This window comes from Lissotriton vulgaris, chromosome 1_1 (assembly GCF_964263255.1).
Source record: "Lissotriton vulgaris chromosome 1_1, aLisVul1.2, whole genome shotgun sequence".
Classification (NCBI taxonomy): domain Eukaryota; kingdom Metazoa; phylum Chordata; class Amphibia; order Caudata; family Salamandridae; genus Lissotriton; species Lissotriton vulgaris.
Genome location: NC_141685.1, coordinates 283,319,246 through 283,335,319, shown reverse-complemented (window position 1 = coordinate 283,335,319; position 16,074 = coordinate 283,319,246). Strand labels below are relative to the sequence as shown.

The 16,074-nt window shown below is 47.1% G+C and overlaps 1 protein-coding gene across 6 annotated transcripts in view; it reads left to right on the top strand.

Annotated features, from left to right (window-relative positions):
• RNF220 (ring finger protein 220) overlaps positions 1–16,074 on the top strand; it is a 726,058-nt gene that overhangs the window by 448,247 nt on the left and 261,737 nt on the right. For all 6 annotated transcript variants that reach the window (XM_086952315.1, XM_086952313.1, XM_086952312.1 and 3 more), the window contains one exon: positions 4,866–4,995. In XM_086952315.1, the coding sequence (XP_086808441.1) occupies positions 4,866–4,995 (130 nt within the window). The remainder of the gene's footprint in view (positions 1–4,865; positions 4,996–16,074) is intronic.

Here is a 16,074-nt window from a genome sequence, read left to right as displayed (position 1 = left end):
TCCCAAAATGGTTGCCAACACTTCCTTGTTAAAGTGCCAATCAGATTACAGGAGGGGGACTGTTGGATCCTTGGGTAATCCATGTACCCAGATATCCAAATTTGTTTTCAGGTTAATATATCCCAAACTACTGTACGGATTTACACATAATCACACAAAGCCTGATCTGCGTACCAACATCTAGCATCCTGCCAAATTTGGTGTAATTCCGTCCAGCTGTTTAAAGGTAATTAGCATGTGTAACACCCCCCCCCTTTTTTTCTCAGCCCCCACTGCATGAAACACCCTGAAACAATCCAGTCTCCATCTGATGTACTGGGCAAATTTGTGTGGAAAATTTTACTGAGATTCCTCAAGCAGCACCAAAGGTATAGGCACCTCAAAATGTCCTTTTTGATAGAAACTCCGTTCTAGCTATAATTTCCTACTGGCAAGCGCCAGTAGATAATATATATATATATATATGTATTTACATTTGAAACCTTTTTACATACCTTTAACTGAAGAGCTCTGAAGTTAACCAGATGATAATGTGCATTCCATAACACACTGCTTTACTCTCCACATAATAGGCCATAGTTCTAAACACCTAGATACAGGAACCCAAACAAATATTGCCAGGGCAGCCATATACAGCATACCCCTCTGTATATAAGCATGTATTTGTACTATCGATATGTACCTATATATGTGTATTGCTTTGTGTAAATGTGTAGAATAATTATGTTTTAAAGCAAATACATACATTTTTAAGAACAACATTTGAAAGCTGGTGTTTATTTAATGCATCTTTAATCTACACATACTTACTTACTTTATGCATCTATATACCTTCCGTGTACTTGATCTATATATTTATGACTTTTACGCTAATTCAGCATATCCAATGCACTACCCTATTACTCAATCTATACCTCTCTCAATATGTCCTCTACCTCAACTCTCTGACTCATCTCAGACCTCTTTCTACTACTCTTTCCAATGCACTACCCAATTTCTCACTGTATACCTCTATCAATATCTTTAATCTACACATACTTACTTCCTTTATGCATCAATATACTTTCCATGTACTTATGGATCTAAATATTTATTACTTTTCTTCTAATTCAGCATATCCAATGCACTAACCTTTTTCTCACCCACTACCTCTCAATATATCTTCTACCTCAATTCTCTGACGCATCTCAAACCTCTTTCTACTACTCTTTTCAAGGCACTACCTTATTTCTCACCCTATACTTCTATCAATATATCCTCTACCTCCACTCTCTCCTTCATCCCAAACCCCATACCACTACTATGATCCCCAAAATAACCTTATCCTACTCAACCCCTCCTTGCATCATCTCATACCTCTTTTACTATACCGATCGCCCAAAACAAGTCTTTCTAAACCCTTCCCCCTGACTCTTCCCCTCCACATCCTTTTTACTTATCCCAAGCCTTCTCCAACTGCTATGAGCTCCAAAACAAAAAAAACACAAATAAATTCTAAATCCTTCCCTCTTCTATCTCCCCACTATCCTTTTCAATCCAAATACCAGATTAACGTGTCCACTTCTCAAATTAATTTCATATTTCACTATACTAATTCACCACTAATCCTTTATGGGTTCCAGAGTAGTGTGCTACTTGCCGAAAAAGTGCTTCAACACCTCATCAGGGGTAGCAAGTACTATATAAATGGAAACCTTTTTCACTTTTCTGTCCTGCCGCTATTCTTCTCAATCCAGAAAATGGACTACCATACCCACCACTCAATTTATTTTCATAATTCACTTTATTAATTCAACACTAATCCTTTATGGTTTCCGGAGTAGTGTGCTACTCGCCGAAAAAGTGCTTTGACGCCTTGTCAGGGATAGTAAGCGCTTCTTCTGATGAGAGAATCAGTGAATTTATTCACTCAGTTCTATTAGGTGCATCCTTTGGACCCACTAGCAACATGTGCACAAGTGGGCAACAAAACATCACACTACTGCTAAGACGAACTGGATAAATGGAGCTTAGTAGGATATGGCCTACACTACTGAGCATTGACATGGAATGTAATATTAGCTGTGCCACAAAGCACATATTTCCTATTTGTCTTTTCAATTGACCTTTCTACTTTTTGCTCAGAAACAAAGGGGCATATTACCAAGCAATAGCGATAATTATCGCTATTGCTTGGTTAGCGTGAAAAAATTATCGCCGAGCTGCGGCGATTTTTATCGCATATAAACCTTGGTATTACCAAGGTTTATCGCAAATGCGATAAAAATTGTCCGCAATGCATGAATATCGCTGAAAAGTCAGCGATATTCATGCATTAGCGAGCTAATGCTCTTAGCCATGTTATCCACCTCCCATTGGATAACATGGCTAAGAACTGCTTAGGGGCAGGTGTTAGCTTTTGGAGATATTCGCGCTTAGCACGAATATCTCCAAAAGTTGGTAATAGGAGATAGCGATGTTAGCGACTGTTTCCAGTCGCTAACATCTTGGCACGCCCACTTTGCATGTCATTAGTGATAAATATCACTGACATGCAAAGTGGGGCCCAAGATGGTCGCTATCTCCTACTAGCTGTCGCTAACTGGTGTTAGCGACAGCTAGGTAATAGGGAGGTCATTTTATCTCCGCTTTCTTGGCTTTTAAAGCCAAAAAAGCAGAGATAAACCCCCTTGATAATATGCCCCAAAGTAAATTACAGTCAGGCCCACTGTGTCAATGATTTCCCTAGCTCAGTTTCTCTCATTCCCTCTCACCCTTAATTCTTCTTTCTCATCTCTCTACCTCATTCCTCTTCCTCTCAGTTTGCGCTCTGGCTCTCTCTCCCAAATTAATGGATTTTTCCTAAACATCGACACTTTGTCAGGCTCTGGATATAGCTTGGAGGGGGCCTAATTTACAACTTGCATTGTCAACTCTTCCCAAACCTTCTTGGGTTATTTATTTCCATAAGAGACATAGACCAAATCGGCAGATGGGAGGGTACCTCTGCTGTCTGAGGTGCGGTTTCAGAAGGCCTGGTAGAGCTGTGAGGTAAGTGGCTCTAGCAATCTCCATCTCTTCGAAGATAATCGTCAAAGGGATCCCTCCCAATCTCACAAGCTTGTGCTTGAGACCCACAGCAGAACTACCCCCTCAGACAGAAACTACCCTCAAGCAGATTCTTTATTCCCTATGATCTTTCGATCCCACGCTGTAGAGCAGAGCGCCTCCACGCACTGCGGTCTGTAGCTTTAGCAGGGCTGTTTCTCATGCTATTAGGGACTCTTGTCTCAGACAGCAGGTCTAATCCTACAGATACTAAATGCTCTGTCCTTAGACATCAGAACTATCTGTTGTGATATTAGAGGCACTGTACCCCTTGAGATAGTACATGCTCTGTTATCAGACAACAGAGTGGTCTCGAGATAGTGCAGGCCCTCGCCTTCAATAGAAGAGCAATCCTATATAAGATTACAGGCTCCAGGGTAGATGTAACCATCTCGAATGTTAGTGCAGACACTAGCCTGAGATAGAACTACCCTTCCAAATATTACAGGCACTAACCTTAGACACCACCGTGCCTTAGAGCACTGCTAACTGTCGACGTACTAACACTGTCGGTCCCCTGACCTGCCCCTGGCCTCGCCTCATTCCAGGCTCTTGCATTAAACAGAAAATAGTCCATGCTGTCCTTAGGCATCAGGCCCGTGCTTCATGAATGTGGAGGTGTTAACCGTGGAGAGCAGAGGAAGGTCTCCAGATGGTCCGTCTGTTTCCCTTAGACTTCAGAGTTAGCTCTCCTGAAATTACCAGCAATAGCCTTAGTAAGTGGTAACCTTGGTTTACCTTTATTCGCTCCTCCGAATATCACTAAAAACATGGTCAGTACTTCATCCGCAATGTACCAGCAAGCTGTCCCAGGGAGTGCTGTCAGCAGCGTGGCTTTCTGAATTCAGGGGTGTTGTAAACTATTTGCATTGTATAACTCTATGACCTGTTCTACTCTGTGCCCTTTACACCCATTCCAGGATACTGATGGCTCTGACTCTCCTTGGAATTCTAGGAGAGTCAGTTAGAGCTTGGCCAGCAGGCGTTTGGGTTGTCTGTCATTACTCTCCAGAATAAATCATCTTTAAAACGTCTGCAGTTACTTACAACAAGGGGCCTTCTCGATTGGTGCATGAGTTTAGTTCTGGTCTCTCTTTCTCAACGTGGGTAACAAAAAAAGGCTTAGACGAAACAGGGAGGGAGTTGTGGAGTCAACTTTGCCCCCTGGTTTGATCTTGGGAATCAACTAGGCTCCCTTTCTCCCGGTGTGCAAATGTTGTTACTGTCCATAGGGGAAGAGCACCTCTTATGGTACTGCAAAGCGGCCATCCCGTCGCCCAATAGACACCACCATTACAGCAGCCGTCATTTGGTAAAGCACAGAGGTACAAACGACTGGCTGTCCTGTGGTGCACCAGAGACTCTTATAGCATGTGTAAATTCTTACCAATAAGAGGACATCAAAGTACAAATGTGCAACGTATCAGCAAACAGCATATACCTGTAGATCACAGACTATGCCTGCATTTTCAAATGACTACTCTTTTTCGTTGAGTTTGTTATTGCAGTTTCACAAAATAGTTTTTCTATGTAACAGGCTTTCTTTGTTGTGGCTTCCCTGGAAATATCTTTCTCTGCTCAGATTTCTTACATATGACATAAACCGTATAGCAATGTAGCACATAGCATGCAGCTGTAGAGCACAGAAGACCAAGGCAGTGTATACATACTCCCAGTATAAACAGGGAGTTGTGAAAATGTAGATATGAGTGTGCAGTGGCAGGAGTAGGGGATGAGCTGAAGCCCACATTACAACTTTCTGCTTTCTTCCTTCACAGGCAAGAAGAAGGTGGCCTTGTTTGACAGCCAGGCCCCCATCTGCCCCATATGCCAGGTGCTGCTGCGGCCGGGGGAGCTGCAGGAGCACATGGAACAAGAGATGGACAAGCTAATTCAGCTGAACATCAGGTATGGACCTCAGCCTCTTTCTTACCTTAAAGACCCTTTAGATATTCCAAACTATCCAGAGCGGTGCAGAAGTACCACCAAACTATGACACCTCAGGCATAGAGGACCACAACTAGCTTCCCCCCTCCTGAACACCACAAGACTATTTATCGCTAGTCAATGAGGACCACCTGAGAACCTCTCCTCAGCCCTGCCGGTCACCAAACTGTTCATCCAGCACCAAGAGAACCATCAAGTATCTCTTCAGCTAGTGAGGATCACCAATTGGTGCCTGCTCAGTCCAGGAGGATCGCCAAACTATTCCTTCCCAGACCTTGAGGGTCAACAAATTACTTCTCCTCAGCTCCAAGAGATCAAGCAAAAGACCTCTCTCCAACCCGCCAAACCAACAAACCATTCCATCCCAGCACCTGTGCTCCTCAATCAATTCCTCTCCTGCCTTCGAGTAGCACTAGACAGCACCATGCGGCCCTGACAGACAACCCAATGAATGCTCTCCAACTCATGAGGGCCACCAAACTCTCCACACCTCGTCCATGGGAAGGCTGTTGAGGGTGGCACCAGACCTTGAATAAAGTCAGGTTATTTGGGGTTAAATATGTGTCTGGGGAGAATGACTTACCTCAGTGTGTTTCTGGGAGAAGCGTGCATCAGGTGAAGAACGTGCCTGGGATACAGTTAGTGTGTGAATGTGAGGCACAGCTAGCTGAGAATCTGGAGTCTTGGGGAAGCACATATCTGGGGGAAGCACGGTCACCTCAGAAGCATCTGTCTGGGTGACAGTTATGTGTGAAGCACGGCTAGTTGATAAGTGTGTGTCTAGGGGAGAAGTACGTCTGGGAAGATTCTTGTGTCTAAGTGTGCTGCACGTGAGCTGTTAGGCACCTTTCTGAGGAAAAGCACGTCTGAGGGAGAATCATCAGAAGTGTGTGTCTGGGAAGAAGCACATGTGACATGTCTGAGGGGAGAATCATCAGAAGCGTGTGTCTGGGAAGAAGCACATATCAGAAGCGTGTGTCTGGGAAGAAGCAAATGTCTTGTGGGGATCATCAAAAGCGTGTCTGGGAAGAAGCACATGTCTGGGAGAATCATCAGAAACTTATGTCTGGGAAGAAGCATATGTCTGAGAAAGAGAATCATCAGAAGAGTGTGTCTGGGAAGTAGCACATGTGACTTGCCTGAGGGGAGAATCATCAGAAGCGTGTGTCTGGGAAGAAGCACATATCAGAAGCGTGTGTCTGGGAAGAAGCACACGTCTGGTGGAATCATCAGAAGCGGTGTCTGGGAAGAAGCACATGTCTGCGGGAATCATCAGAAGCGTGTGTCTGGGAAGAAGCTCATGTCTGGTGGAATCATTAGAAGCGTGTGTCTGGGAAGAAGCACATGTCTGTGGGAATAATCAAAAGCGTGTGTCTGGAAAGAAGCACATGTCTGGGAGGATCATCAGAAGCGTGTGTCTGGGAAGTAGCACATGTCTTTGGGGGGGATCATCAGAAGCGTGTGTCTGGGAAGAAGCACATGTGACTTGTCTGAGGGGAGAATCATCAGAAGCGTGTGTCTGGGAAGAAGCACATGTCTGGGGGAATCATCAGAAGTGTGTCTGGGAAGAAGCATATGTCTGGGGGAATCATTAGAAGCGTGTGTCTGAGAAGAACCATGTCTTTGTGGGGATCATCAGAAGCATGCATCTGGAAAGAAGCACATGTGACATGTCTGAGGAGAGAATCATCAGAAGCGTGTGTCTGAGAAGAAGCACATGTCTGAGGGGAAATCATCAGAAGTGTGTCTGGGAAGAAGCACATGTGACTTGTCTGAGGGGAGAATCGTCAGAAGTGGGTTTCTGGGAAGAAGCACATGTCTGAGGAGAGAATCATCAGAAGCGGGTGTCTGGGAAGAATCACATGTCGGGGAATCATCAGAAGCGTGTGTCTGGGAAGAAGCACATGTCTGGGGGAATCATCAGAAGTGTAGGTCTGGGAAGAAGCACATGTCTGCGGGAATAATCAGAAGCGTGTATCTGGGAAGAAGCACATGTATGGGAGGATCATCAGAAGCGTGTGTCTGGGAAGAAGCACGTCTGGTGGAATCATCAGAAGCGTGTGTCTGGGAAGGAGCACATGTCTGCGGGAATCATCAGAAGCGTGTGTCTGGGAAGAAGCACATGTCTGGTGGAATCATTAGAAGCGTGTGTCTGGGAAGAAGCACATGTCTGTGGGAATAATCAAAAGCGTGTGTCTGGAAAGAAGCACATGTCTGGGAGGATCATCAGAAGCGTGTGTCTGGGAAGAAGCACATGTCTTGTGGGGATCATCAGAAGCGTGTATCTGGGAAGATGCACATATCTGCGGGAATAATCAGAAGTGTGTGTCTGGGAAGAAGCACATGTCTGGGGGGATCATCAGAAGCGTGTGTCTGGGAAGAAGCACATGTCTGGGAGGATCATCAGAAGCGTGTGTCTGGGAAGAAGCACATGTCTGGGAGGATCATCAGAAGCGTGTTTCTGGGAAGAAGCACATGTCTTGTGGGGATCATCAGAAGCGTGTATCTGGGAAGATGCACATGTCTGCAGGAATAATCAGAAGTGTGTGTCTGGGAAGAAGCACGTCTGGTGGAATCATCAGAAGCGGTGTCTGGGAAGAAGCACATGTCTGCGGGAATCATCAGAAGCGTGTGTCTGGGAAGAAGCTCATGTCTGGTGGAATCATTAGAAGCGTGTGTCTGGGAAGAAGCACATGTCTGGGAGGATCATCAGAAGCGTGTGTCTGGGAAGAAGCACGACTGGTGGAATCATCAGAAGCGTGTGTCTGGGAAGAAGCACATGTCTGCGGGAATCATCAGAAGCTTGTGTCTGGGAAGAAGCACATGTCTGGGAGGATCATCAGAAGCATGTGTCTTGGAAAAAGCACATGTCTGGGAGGATCAGCAGAAGCGTGTGTCTGGGAAGAAGCACATGTCTGCGGGAATCATCAGAAGCGTGTGTCTGGGAAGAAGCACATGCCTGGTGGAATCATTAGAAGCGTGTGTCTGGGAAGAAGCACATGTCTGGGAGGATCATCAGAAGCGTGTGTCTGGGAAGAAGCACATGGCTGGGAGAATCATCAGAAGCGTGTGTCTGGTAAGAAGCACATATCTGGGGAGAATCCCGTGTCTGGACGTGCTTCACGGCCTGCTCAGAAGCGTGTCTACGGGAGGGATTGTCTCAGTAGAAACAGATTTATGGGGAGAAGCATGTATCTGGGGAGAATAACCTGCCTTGGGGAAAGGCATTTGTCGGGGTTATAAGCACGTGTCTGTGGTGAGAAAAATGCAAGTCTGGAAGAAGTGTGATTTTGGGTAGAGTCGTGTATCTAGGAGGAGAAGCATATGCTATGGGGAAAACTTAATTTCATTTGGAAATGCCATATCTGAGAAGCGAGTGTGTTAGGTAAACTTACATTTTAGGAGGATCAGTGCCTGAAGGAACAGCACCTGCCTGCATGTGCCTGAAGAGGGGAGCATGTGCTTGGGTTGAGAAGCACCTGCCCGATGGGACAAGTACTACACTCTGGTTGAAGTGCCTGCCTGAGGACAAGAGCCTGCCTCATGCTTCTTAAGCGGAGGTACATGTTTTGCGAGGTAGGCCTGTCTGAGGGTAAGAGACTGTCTCAAGCTGAAGGACATGTTGTTTAAGCCGAAGTACATGTTTTGTGAGAAGAGCCTTTCTCAAGACAGAAGGTTGTCTCAGGCTGAAGCATGTTTCTAAGGCTGAAGCACGTTTTGTGAGAATAGTCTGTCTGAGGATAGGACAGGAGCATGTCTGTCCGAGGCCAAATTACGTTTCTGAGGCGGAAGTGCATGTTTTGTCAGAAACCCCTGTCTGAGGGTGAGAGACTGTCTGTCTGAGGCCCAAGCATGTTTCTGAGGCTGAAGCACATGTTTTGTGAGAAGCATCTGTCTGAGGGTAACAGACTATCTGTCTGAGGCCAAAACGTGTTTCTAAGGCAGAGGTACATGTTTTGCGAGAAGCGTCTGTCTGAGAATAAGGGACTGTCTGAGGTTGCAGTACATGATTTGTGGGGAGCACTTGTTTGAGGTTAAGGCACTGTCTTAGGCAGAAGCATGTTTCTGAGACTGAAGCATGTTTTGTGAGAAGCGTCTCTCCGATGATAAGGCACTGTCTGAGGCTGAAGCATGTTTCTGAGACTGAAGCATGTTTTGTGAGAAGCGTCTCTCTGATGATAAGGCACAGTCTGAGGCAGAAGCATGTTTCTGAGACTGAAGCGTGTTTTGTGAGAAGTGTCTCTCTGATGATAAGGCACTGTCTGAGGCCGAAGCATGTTTCTGAGACTGAAGCATGTTTTTTTGAGAAGCGTCTCTCTGATGATAAGAGACTGTCTGAGGCCGAAGCATGTTTCTGAGACTGAAGCATGTTTTGTGAGAAGCGTCTCTCTGATGATAAGAGACTGTCTGAGGCCGAAGCATGTTTCTGAGACTGAAGCATGTTTTGTGAGAGCGTCTGCCTGATGATAAGGCACTGTCTGAGGCCGAAGCATGTTTGTCTGAGGCCGAAGCATGTTTCTGAGACTGAAGCATGTTTTGTGAGAAGCATCTCTCTGATGATAAGACACTGTCTGAGGCCGAAGCATGTTTCTGAGACTGAAGCATGTTTTGTGAGAAGCGTCTCTCTGATGATAAGAGACTGTCTGAGGCCGAAGCATGTTTCTGAGACTGAAGCATGTTTTGTGAGAAGCATCTCTCTGATGATAAGACACTGTCTGAGGCCGTAGCAGGTTTCTGAGACTGAAGCATGTTTTTGTGGGAAACGTCTGCCTGATGATAAGGCACTGTCTGAGGCCGAAGCATGTTTCTGAGACTGAAGCATGTTTTGTGAGAAGCGTCTCTCTGATGATAAGAGGCTGTCTGAGGCCGAAGCATGTTTCTGAGATAGTTGCACGTTTATTGAGACTCGCCTGCCTGAGGATAAGGGACTGTCTGAGGCCGAAGCATGTTTCTGAGACTGAAGCATGTTTTGTGAGAAGCGTCTGCCTGATGATAAGGGACTGTCTGAGGCCGAAGCATGTTTCTGAAACTGAAGCAAGTTTTGTGAGAAGCGTCTCTCTGATGATAAGAGACTGTCTGAGGCCGAAGCATGTTTCTGAGACTGAAGCATGTTTTGTGAGAAGCGTCTCTCTGATTATAAGAGACTGTCTGAGGCCGAAGCAGGTTTCTGAGACTGAGGAATGTTTTTTTGAGAAGCGTCTGCCTGATGATAAGGCACTGTCTGATGCTGGAGCATGTTTCTGAGACTGAAGCATGTTTTTGTGAGAAGCGTCTGCCTGATGATAAGGCACTGTCTGAGGCCGAAGCATGTTTCTGAGACTGAAGCATGTTTTTGTGAGAAGCGTCTGCCTGATGATAAGGCACTGTCTGAGGCCGAAGCATGTTTCTGAGACTGAAGCATGTTTTTGTGAGAAGCGTCTGCCTGATGAGGCACTGTCTGAGGCCGAAGCATGTTTCTGAGACTGAAGCATGTTTTGTGAGAAGCGTCTCTCTGATGATAAGAGGCTGTCTGAGGCCGAAGCATGTTTCTGAGATAGTTGCACGTTTATTGAGACTCGCCTGCCTGAGGATAAGGGACTGTCTGAGGCCGAAGCATGTTTCTGAGACTGAAGCATGTTTTGTGAGAAGCGTCTGCCTGATGATAAGGGACTGTCTGAGGCCGAAGCATGTTTCTGAAACTGAAGCAAGTTTTGTGAGAAGCGTCTCTCTGATGATAAGAGACTGTCTGAGGCCGAAGCATGTTTCTGAGACTGAAGCATGTTTTGTGAGAAGCGTCTCTCTGATTATAAGAGACTGTCTGAGGCCGAAGCAGGTTTCTGAGACTGAGGAATGTTTTTTTGAGAAGCGTCTGCCTGATGATAAGGCACTGTCTGATGCTGGAGCATGTTTCTGAGACTGAAGCATGTTTTTGTGAGAAGCGTCTGCCTGATGATAAGGCACTGTCTGAGGCCGAAGCATGTTTCTGAGACTGAAGCATGTTTTTGTGAGAAGCGTCTGCCTGATGATAAGGCACTGTCTGAGGCCGAAGCATGTTTCTGAGACTGAAGCATGTTTTTGTGAGAAGCGTCTGCCTGATGAGGCACTGTCTGAGGCCGAAGCATGTTTCTGAGACTGAAGCATGTTTTGTGAGAAGCGTCTCTCTGATGATAAGAGACTGTCTGAGGCTGAAGCATGTTTCTGAGATAGTTGCACGTTTAATGAGAATCGCCTGCCTGAGGATAAGGGACTGTCTGAGGCCGAAGCATGTTTCTGAGACTGAGGCATGTTTTGTGAGAAGCGTCTCTCTGATGATAAGAGACTGTCTGAGGCCAAAGCATGTTTCTGAGACTGAAGCATGTTTTGTGAGAAGCGTCTCTCTGATGATAAGAGACTGTCTGAGGCCGAAGCATGTTTCTGAGACTGAAGCATGTTTTGTGAGAAGTGTCTCTCTGATGATAAGGCAGTGTCTGAAGCTGAAGCATGTACTGAGACTGAAGCATGTTTTGTGAGAAGCGTCTCTCTGATGATAAGAGACTGTCTGAGGCTGAAGCATGTTTCTGAGATAGTTGCACGTTTAATGAGACTCGCCTGCCTGAGGATAAGGGACTGTCTGAGGCCGAAGCATGTTTCTGAGACTGAAGCATGTTTTGTGAGAAGCGTCTCTCTGATGATAAGAGACTGTCTGAGGCCGAAGCATGTTTCTGAGACTGAAGCATGTTTTGTGAGAAGCATCTCTCTGATGATAAGACACTGTCCGAGGCCGTAGCAGGTTTCTGAGACTGAAGCATGTTTTTGTGGGAAACGTCTGCCTGATGATAAGGCACTGTCTGAGGCCGAAGCATGTTTCTGAGACTGAAGCATGTTTTGTGAGAAGCGTCTCTCTGATGATAAGAGGCTGTCTGAGGCCGAAGCATGTTTCTGAGATAGTTGCACGTTTATTGAGACTCGCCTGCCTGAGGATAAGGGACTGTCTGAGGCCGAAGCATGTTTCTGAGACTGAAGCATGTTTTGTGAGAAGCGTCTGCCTGATGATAAGGGACTGTCTGAGGCCGAAGCATGTTTCTGAAACTGAAGCAAGTTTTGTGAGAAGCGTCTCTCTGATGATAAGAGACTGTCTGAGGCCGAAGCATGTTTCTGAGACTGAAGCATGTTTTGTGAGAAGCGTCTCTCTGATTATAAGAGACTGTCTGAGGCCGAAGCATGTTTCTGAGACTGAAGCATGTTTTGTGAGAAGCGTCTCTCTGATGATAAGAAACTGTCTGAGGCTGAAGCATGTTTCTGAGATAGTTGCACTTTTAATGAGAATCGCCTGCCTGAGGATAAGGGACTGTCTGAGGCCGAAGCATGTTTCTGAGACTGAAGCATGTTTTGTGAGAAGAGTCTCTCTGATGATAAGAGACTGTCTGAGGCCAAAGCATGTTTCTGAGACTGAAGCATGTTTTGTGAGAAGCGTCTCTCTGATGATAAGAGACTGTCTGAGGCCGAAGCATGTTTCTGAAATAGTTGCACGTTTAATGAGACTTGCCTGCCTGAGGATAAGGGACTGTCTGAGGCCGAAGCATGTTTCTGAGACTGAGGCATGTTTTGTGAGAAGCGTCTCTCTGATGATAAGAGACTGTCTGAGGTCAAAGCATGTTTCTGAGACTGAAGCATGTTTTGTGAGAAGCGTCTCTCTGATGATAAGAGACTGTCTGAGGCCGAAGCATGTTTCTGAGACTGAAGCATGTTTTGTGAGAAGTGTCTCTCTGATGATAAGGCAGTGTCTGAAGCTGAAGCATGTTTCTGAGACTGAAGCATGTTTTGTGAGAAGCGTCTCTCTGATGATAAGAGACTGTCTGAGGCTGAAGCATGTTTCTGAGATAGTTGCACGTTTAATGAGACTCGCCTGCCTGAGGATAAGGGACTGTCTGAGGCCGAAGAATGTTTCTGAGACTGAAGCATGTTTTGTGAGAAGCGTCTCTCTGATGATAAGAGACTGTCTGAGGCCGAAGCATGTTTCTGAGACTGAAGCATGTTTTGTGAGAAGCGTCTCTCTGATGATAAGAGACTGTCTGAGGCCGAAGCATGTTTCTGAGACTGAAGCATGTTTTGTGAGAAGCATCTGTTTGTGAGAAGCGTCTCTCTGATGATAAGAGACTGTCTGAGGCCGAAGCATGTTTCTGAGACTGAAGCATGTTTTGTGAGAAGCGTCTCTCTGATGATAAGAGACTGTCTGAGGCCGAAGCATGTTTCTGAGACTGAAGCATGTTTTGTGAGAAGCGTCTCTCTGATGATAAGAGACTGTCTGAGGCTGAAGCATGTTTCTGAGATAGTTGCACGTTTAATGAGACTCGCCTGCCTGAGGATAAGGCACTGTCTGAGGCCGAAGCATGTTTCTGAGACTGAAGCATGTTTTGTGAGAAGCGTCTCTCTGATGATAAGAGACTGTCTGAGGCCAAAGCATGTTTCTGAGACTGAAGCATGTTTTGTGATTTTGTGAGAAGCGTCTCTCTGATGATAAGAGACTGTCTGAGGCCGAAGCATGTTTCTGAGACTGAAGCATGTTTTGTGAGAAGCGTCTCTCTGATGATAAGAGACTGTCTGAGGCCAAAGCATGTTTCTGAGACTGAAGCATGTTTTGTGATTTTGTGAGAAGCGTCTCTCTGATGATAAGGGACTGTCTGATGCCGAAGCATGTTTCTGAGACTGAAGCATGTTTTGTGAGAAGCTTCTCTCTGATGATAAGAGACTGTCTGAGGCCGAAGCATGTTTCTGAGACTGAAGCATGTTTTGTGAGAAGCGTCTCTCTGATGATAAGAGACTGTCTGAGGCCGAAGCATGCTTCTGAGACTGAAGCATGTTTTGTGAGAAGCGTCTCTCTGATGATAAGAGACTGTCTGAGGCCGAAGCATGTTTCTGAGACTGAAGCATGTTTTGTGAGAAGCGTCTGCCTGATGATAAGAGACTGTCTGAGATGTCTGAGGCCGAAGCATGTTTAAGGCCGAGAGAGGAGCAAAAGCACGTGTTTTGGGAGAGGCACGTGTCTGAGGTGACCCTCCTGAGGAGGGAGCGGGGTTTGTGTTGTTAATAGAGGAGAGGCTGGTTTGCAGTCTCAAGCTATAGCTCATAACCACAAGATGAAGCAAGAACGCCCTGTTTCTTTGTGCGGCACCGGCCACAGTGCGTGTGTGTAATTTATGGCGTCGTTTGGGTCCGTTCCAACTTCATAAAGGCCCCGGCAACTGCACGCGCAGGTTGGAATGAACGGAGGCAATTAGTGGCCGCGGTGGCCTATCAGGGAAGGCAGGTGCAGCGAGGGAGAGGCCACCGCCGAGCAACGCCGCTAAATGGTGGTGATGGGAAGGCCGCCTTTAATGGGAAAAGAGAGGAAGGCCTAAATCACGGGCCTTGACAGGGGCCATTGTGGGCCAGATGACAGGTGAGGACGGATGGCCTTATTCCTCTAAGTAAGAGCCGGAGTCACCGGGAGACGCGCTCCGGCTGACACCTCCGCGGCCGCGCTGCTTCTCCCGGCCGGGCTGGAGCGAAGGAGGAGACGAGGGCGTTATTAATTATTAAATAACGACCCGCTCTGCGCCATGACAGATAACATTCAATCCATGCCATGGATTGAGGCCACGGAAGATCGTCACTGGCGAGGCCTGACGTACCCCATGCAGATGGAGCCCCGCCCTCCCGCGCCGCCCCTCCTGCACCACCCACCAAACCCAGAGAGCCGGGGTGCCAGGCTCTTACTAACAAGATAACCGTGTAATACGAGGCACATCTCGCTGCATAGACCCCCTATAAACATACATCGTCCTGGCAATGCTTAAACGTTGCTATTGTCATACATCTGGCGTGGATCACATCACTGAACCCCTAGTTCCCACCAAACCCCTTATGTGCACAACTCCCACTAGTCCTTAATTTCCTCACTCCGATCTGTTGTTCCCATGAGACCATGACCCACTTTACACCAATCCTGGCAGCTCGTTCAGTGTCAAGCCTTATGCTAGACCCTGACCCTGGTGTCTTATCTCATACACCCTCGGTCTCACCTCCAGGCCCAGACCGTGCTGTCTCAAGCCTCCTTAATCTCACCTCGAGACCCTGATCTTGCTGTTTATTCCATGCCTCTTCGGTCTCACCTCTAGGCCAAGCTCTTGCTACCTCACGCCTTCTCAATCTAGCCTCCAGTCCAGGCCAAGACCTTGCAACCTGATACGTTCAGTCTCGCCTTCAGGCCCGGAGCAGGCTATCTCATACTCCTTAGCCCTTCACCACGGGGTAATTCCCTCGCTGTGCTGGGGGGAAGGAGGCACGCACAGCGCCCCAGTGCTCGTGACGAGCTGAGTTCGTCATGAGCCACGGTGGCCGTGTGCTCATGACGAGCTGAGCTTGTCACGGACACATCCGTTTGTTTAGAACGCTCAGCACAGCGGGGGAATTATTGCCGCGTGCGAGCGTTGCAGCCGTTATGACGAGCTGAGCTCGTCATGAGCACATGGCAGGCGCGCAACACCCATTGAACTCACCGGGCTTCAGCCCCCCCCCCGTCGTGTGTGGCAGCCCGGGATAAGACAGATCCCGGGCACACATAGAGCCGCACCCGAATGTTTAACAGGTCTTTAAAAGACCATTTCAATGTTAATTAGGCCTTGCTGTTGTTTCACCCCTTGTTGGAGGCCCTGCAGCTCTACTCTGCCTACTGATCAAAGGTTCAGCCCCCCCCCGAAATTTTTTCGTAGCCCCCCCGAAATTTGGCTCTAGTTGCGCCTCTGGCACACGGCCACCGTAGCTCATGACGAGCTCAGCTCGTCATGAGCACACAAGAGGTTAAGTTTCACCTCTATGCCCGTACCTTGCTGTCTCATGACTGATCCGCCTCACTTCCAGGCCCAGGTCATGCTCTGCCATACTTTCCAATCTCACTGCTGAGCCCAAATATGCTATCTCATGCCCATTCAACTTCACCTGCAGGCCAATCCTTGCTATCTCATGCCCCTTCAATCTCACCTACAGGCCCAGACCTTGCTATCTCATGCCCCTACAGTCTCACTTGCAGGCCCAGGCCTTGCT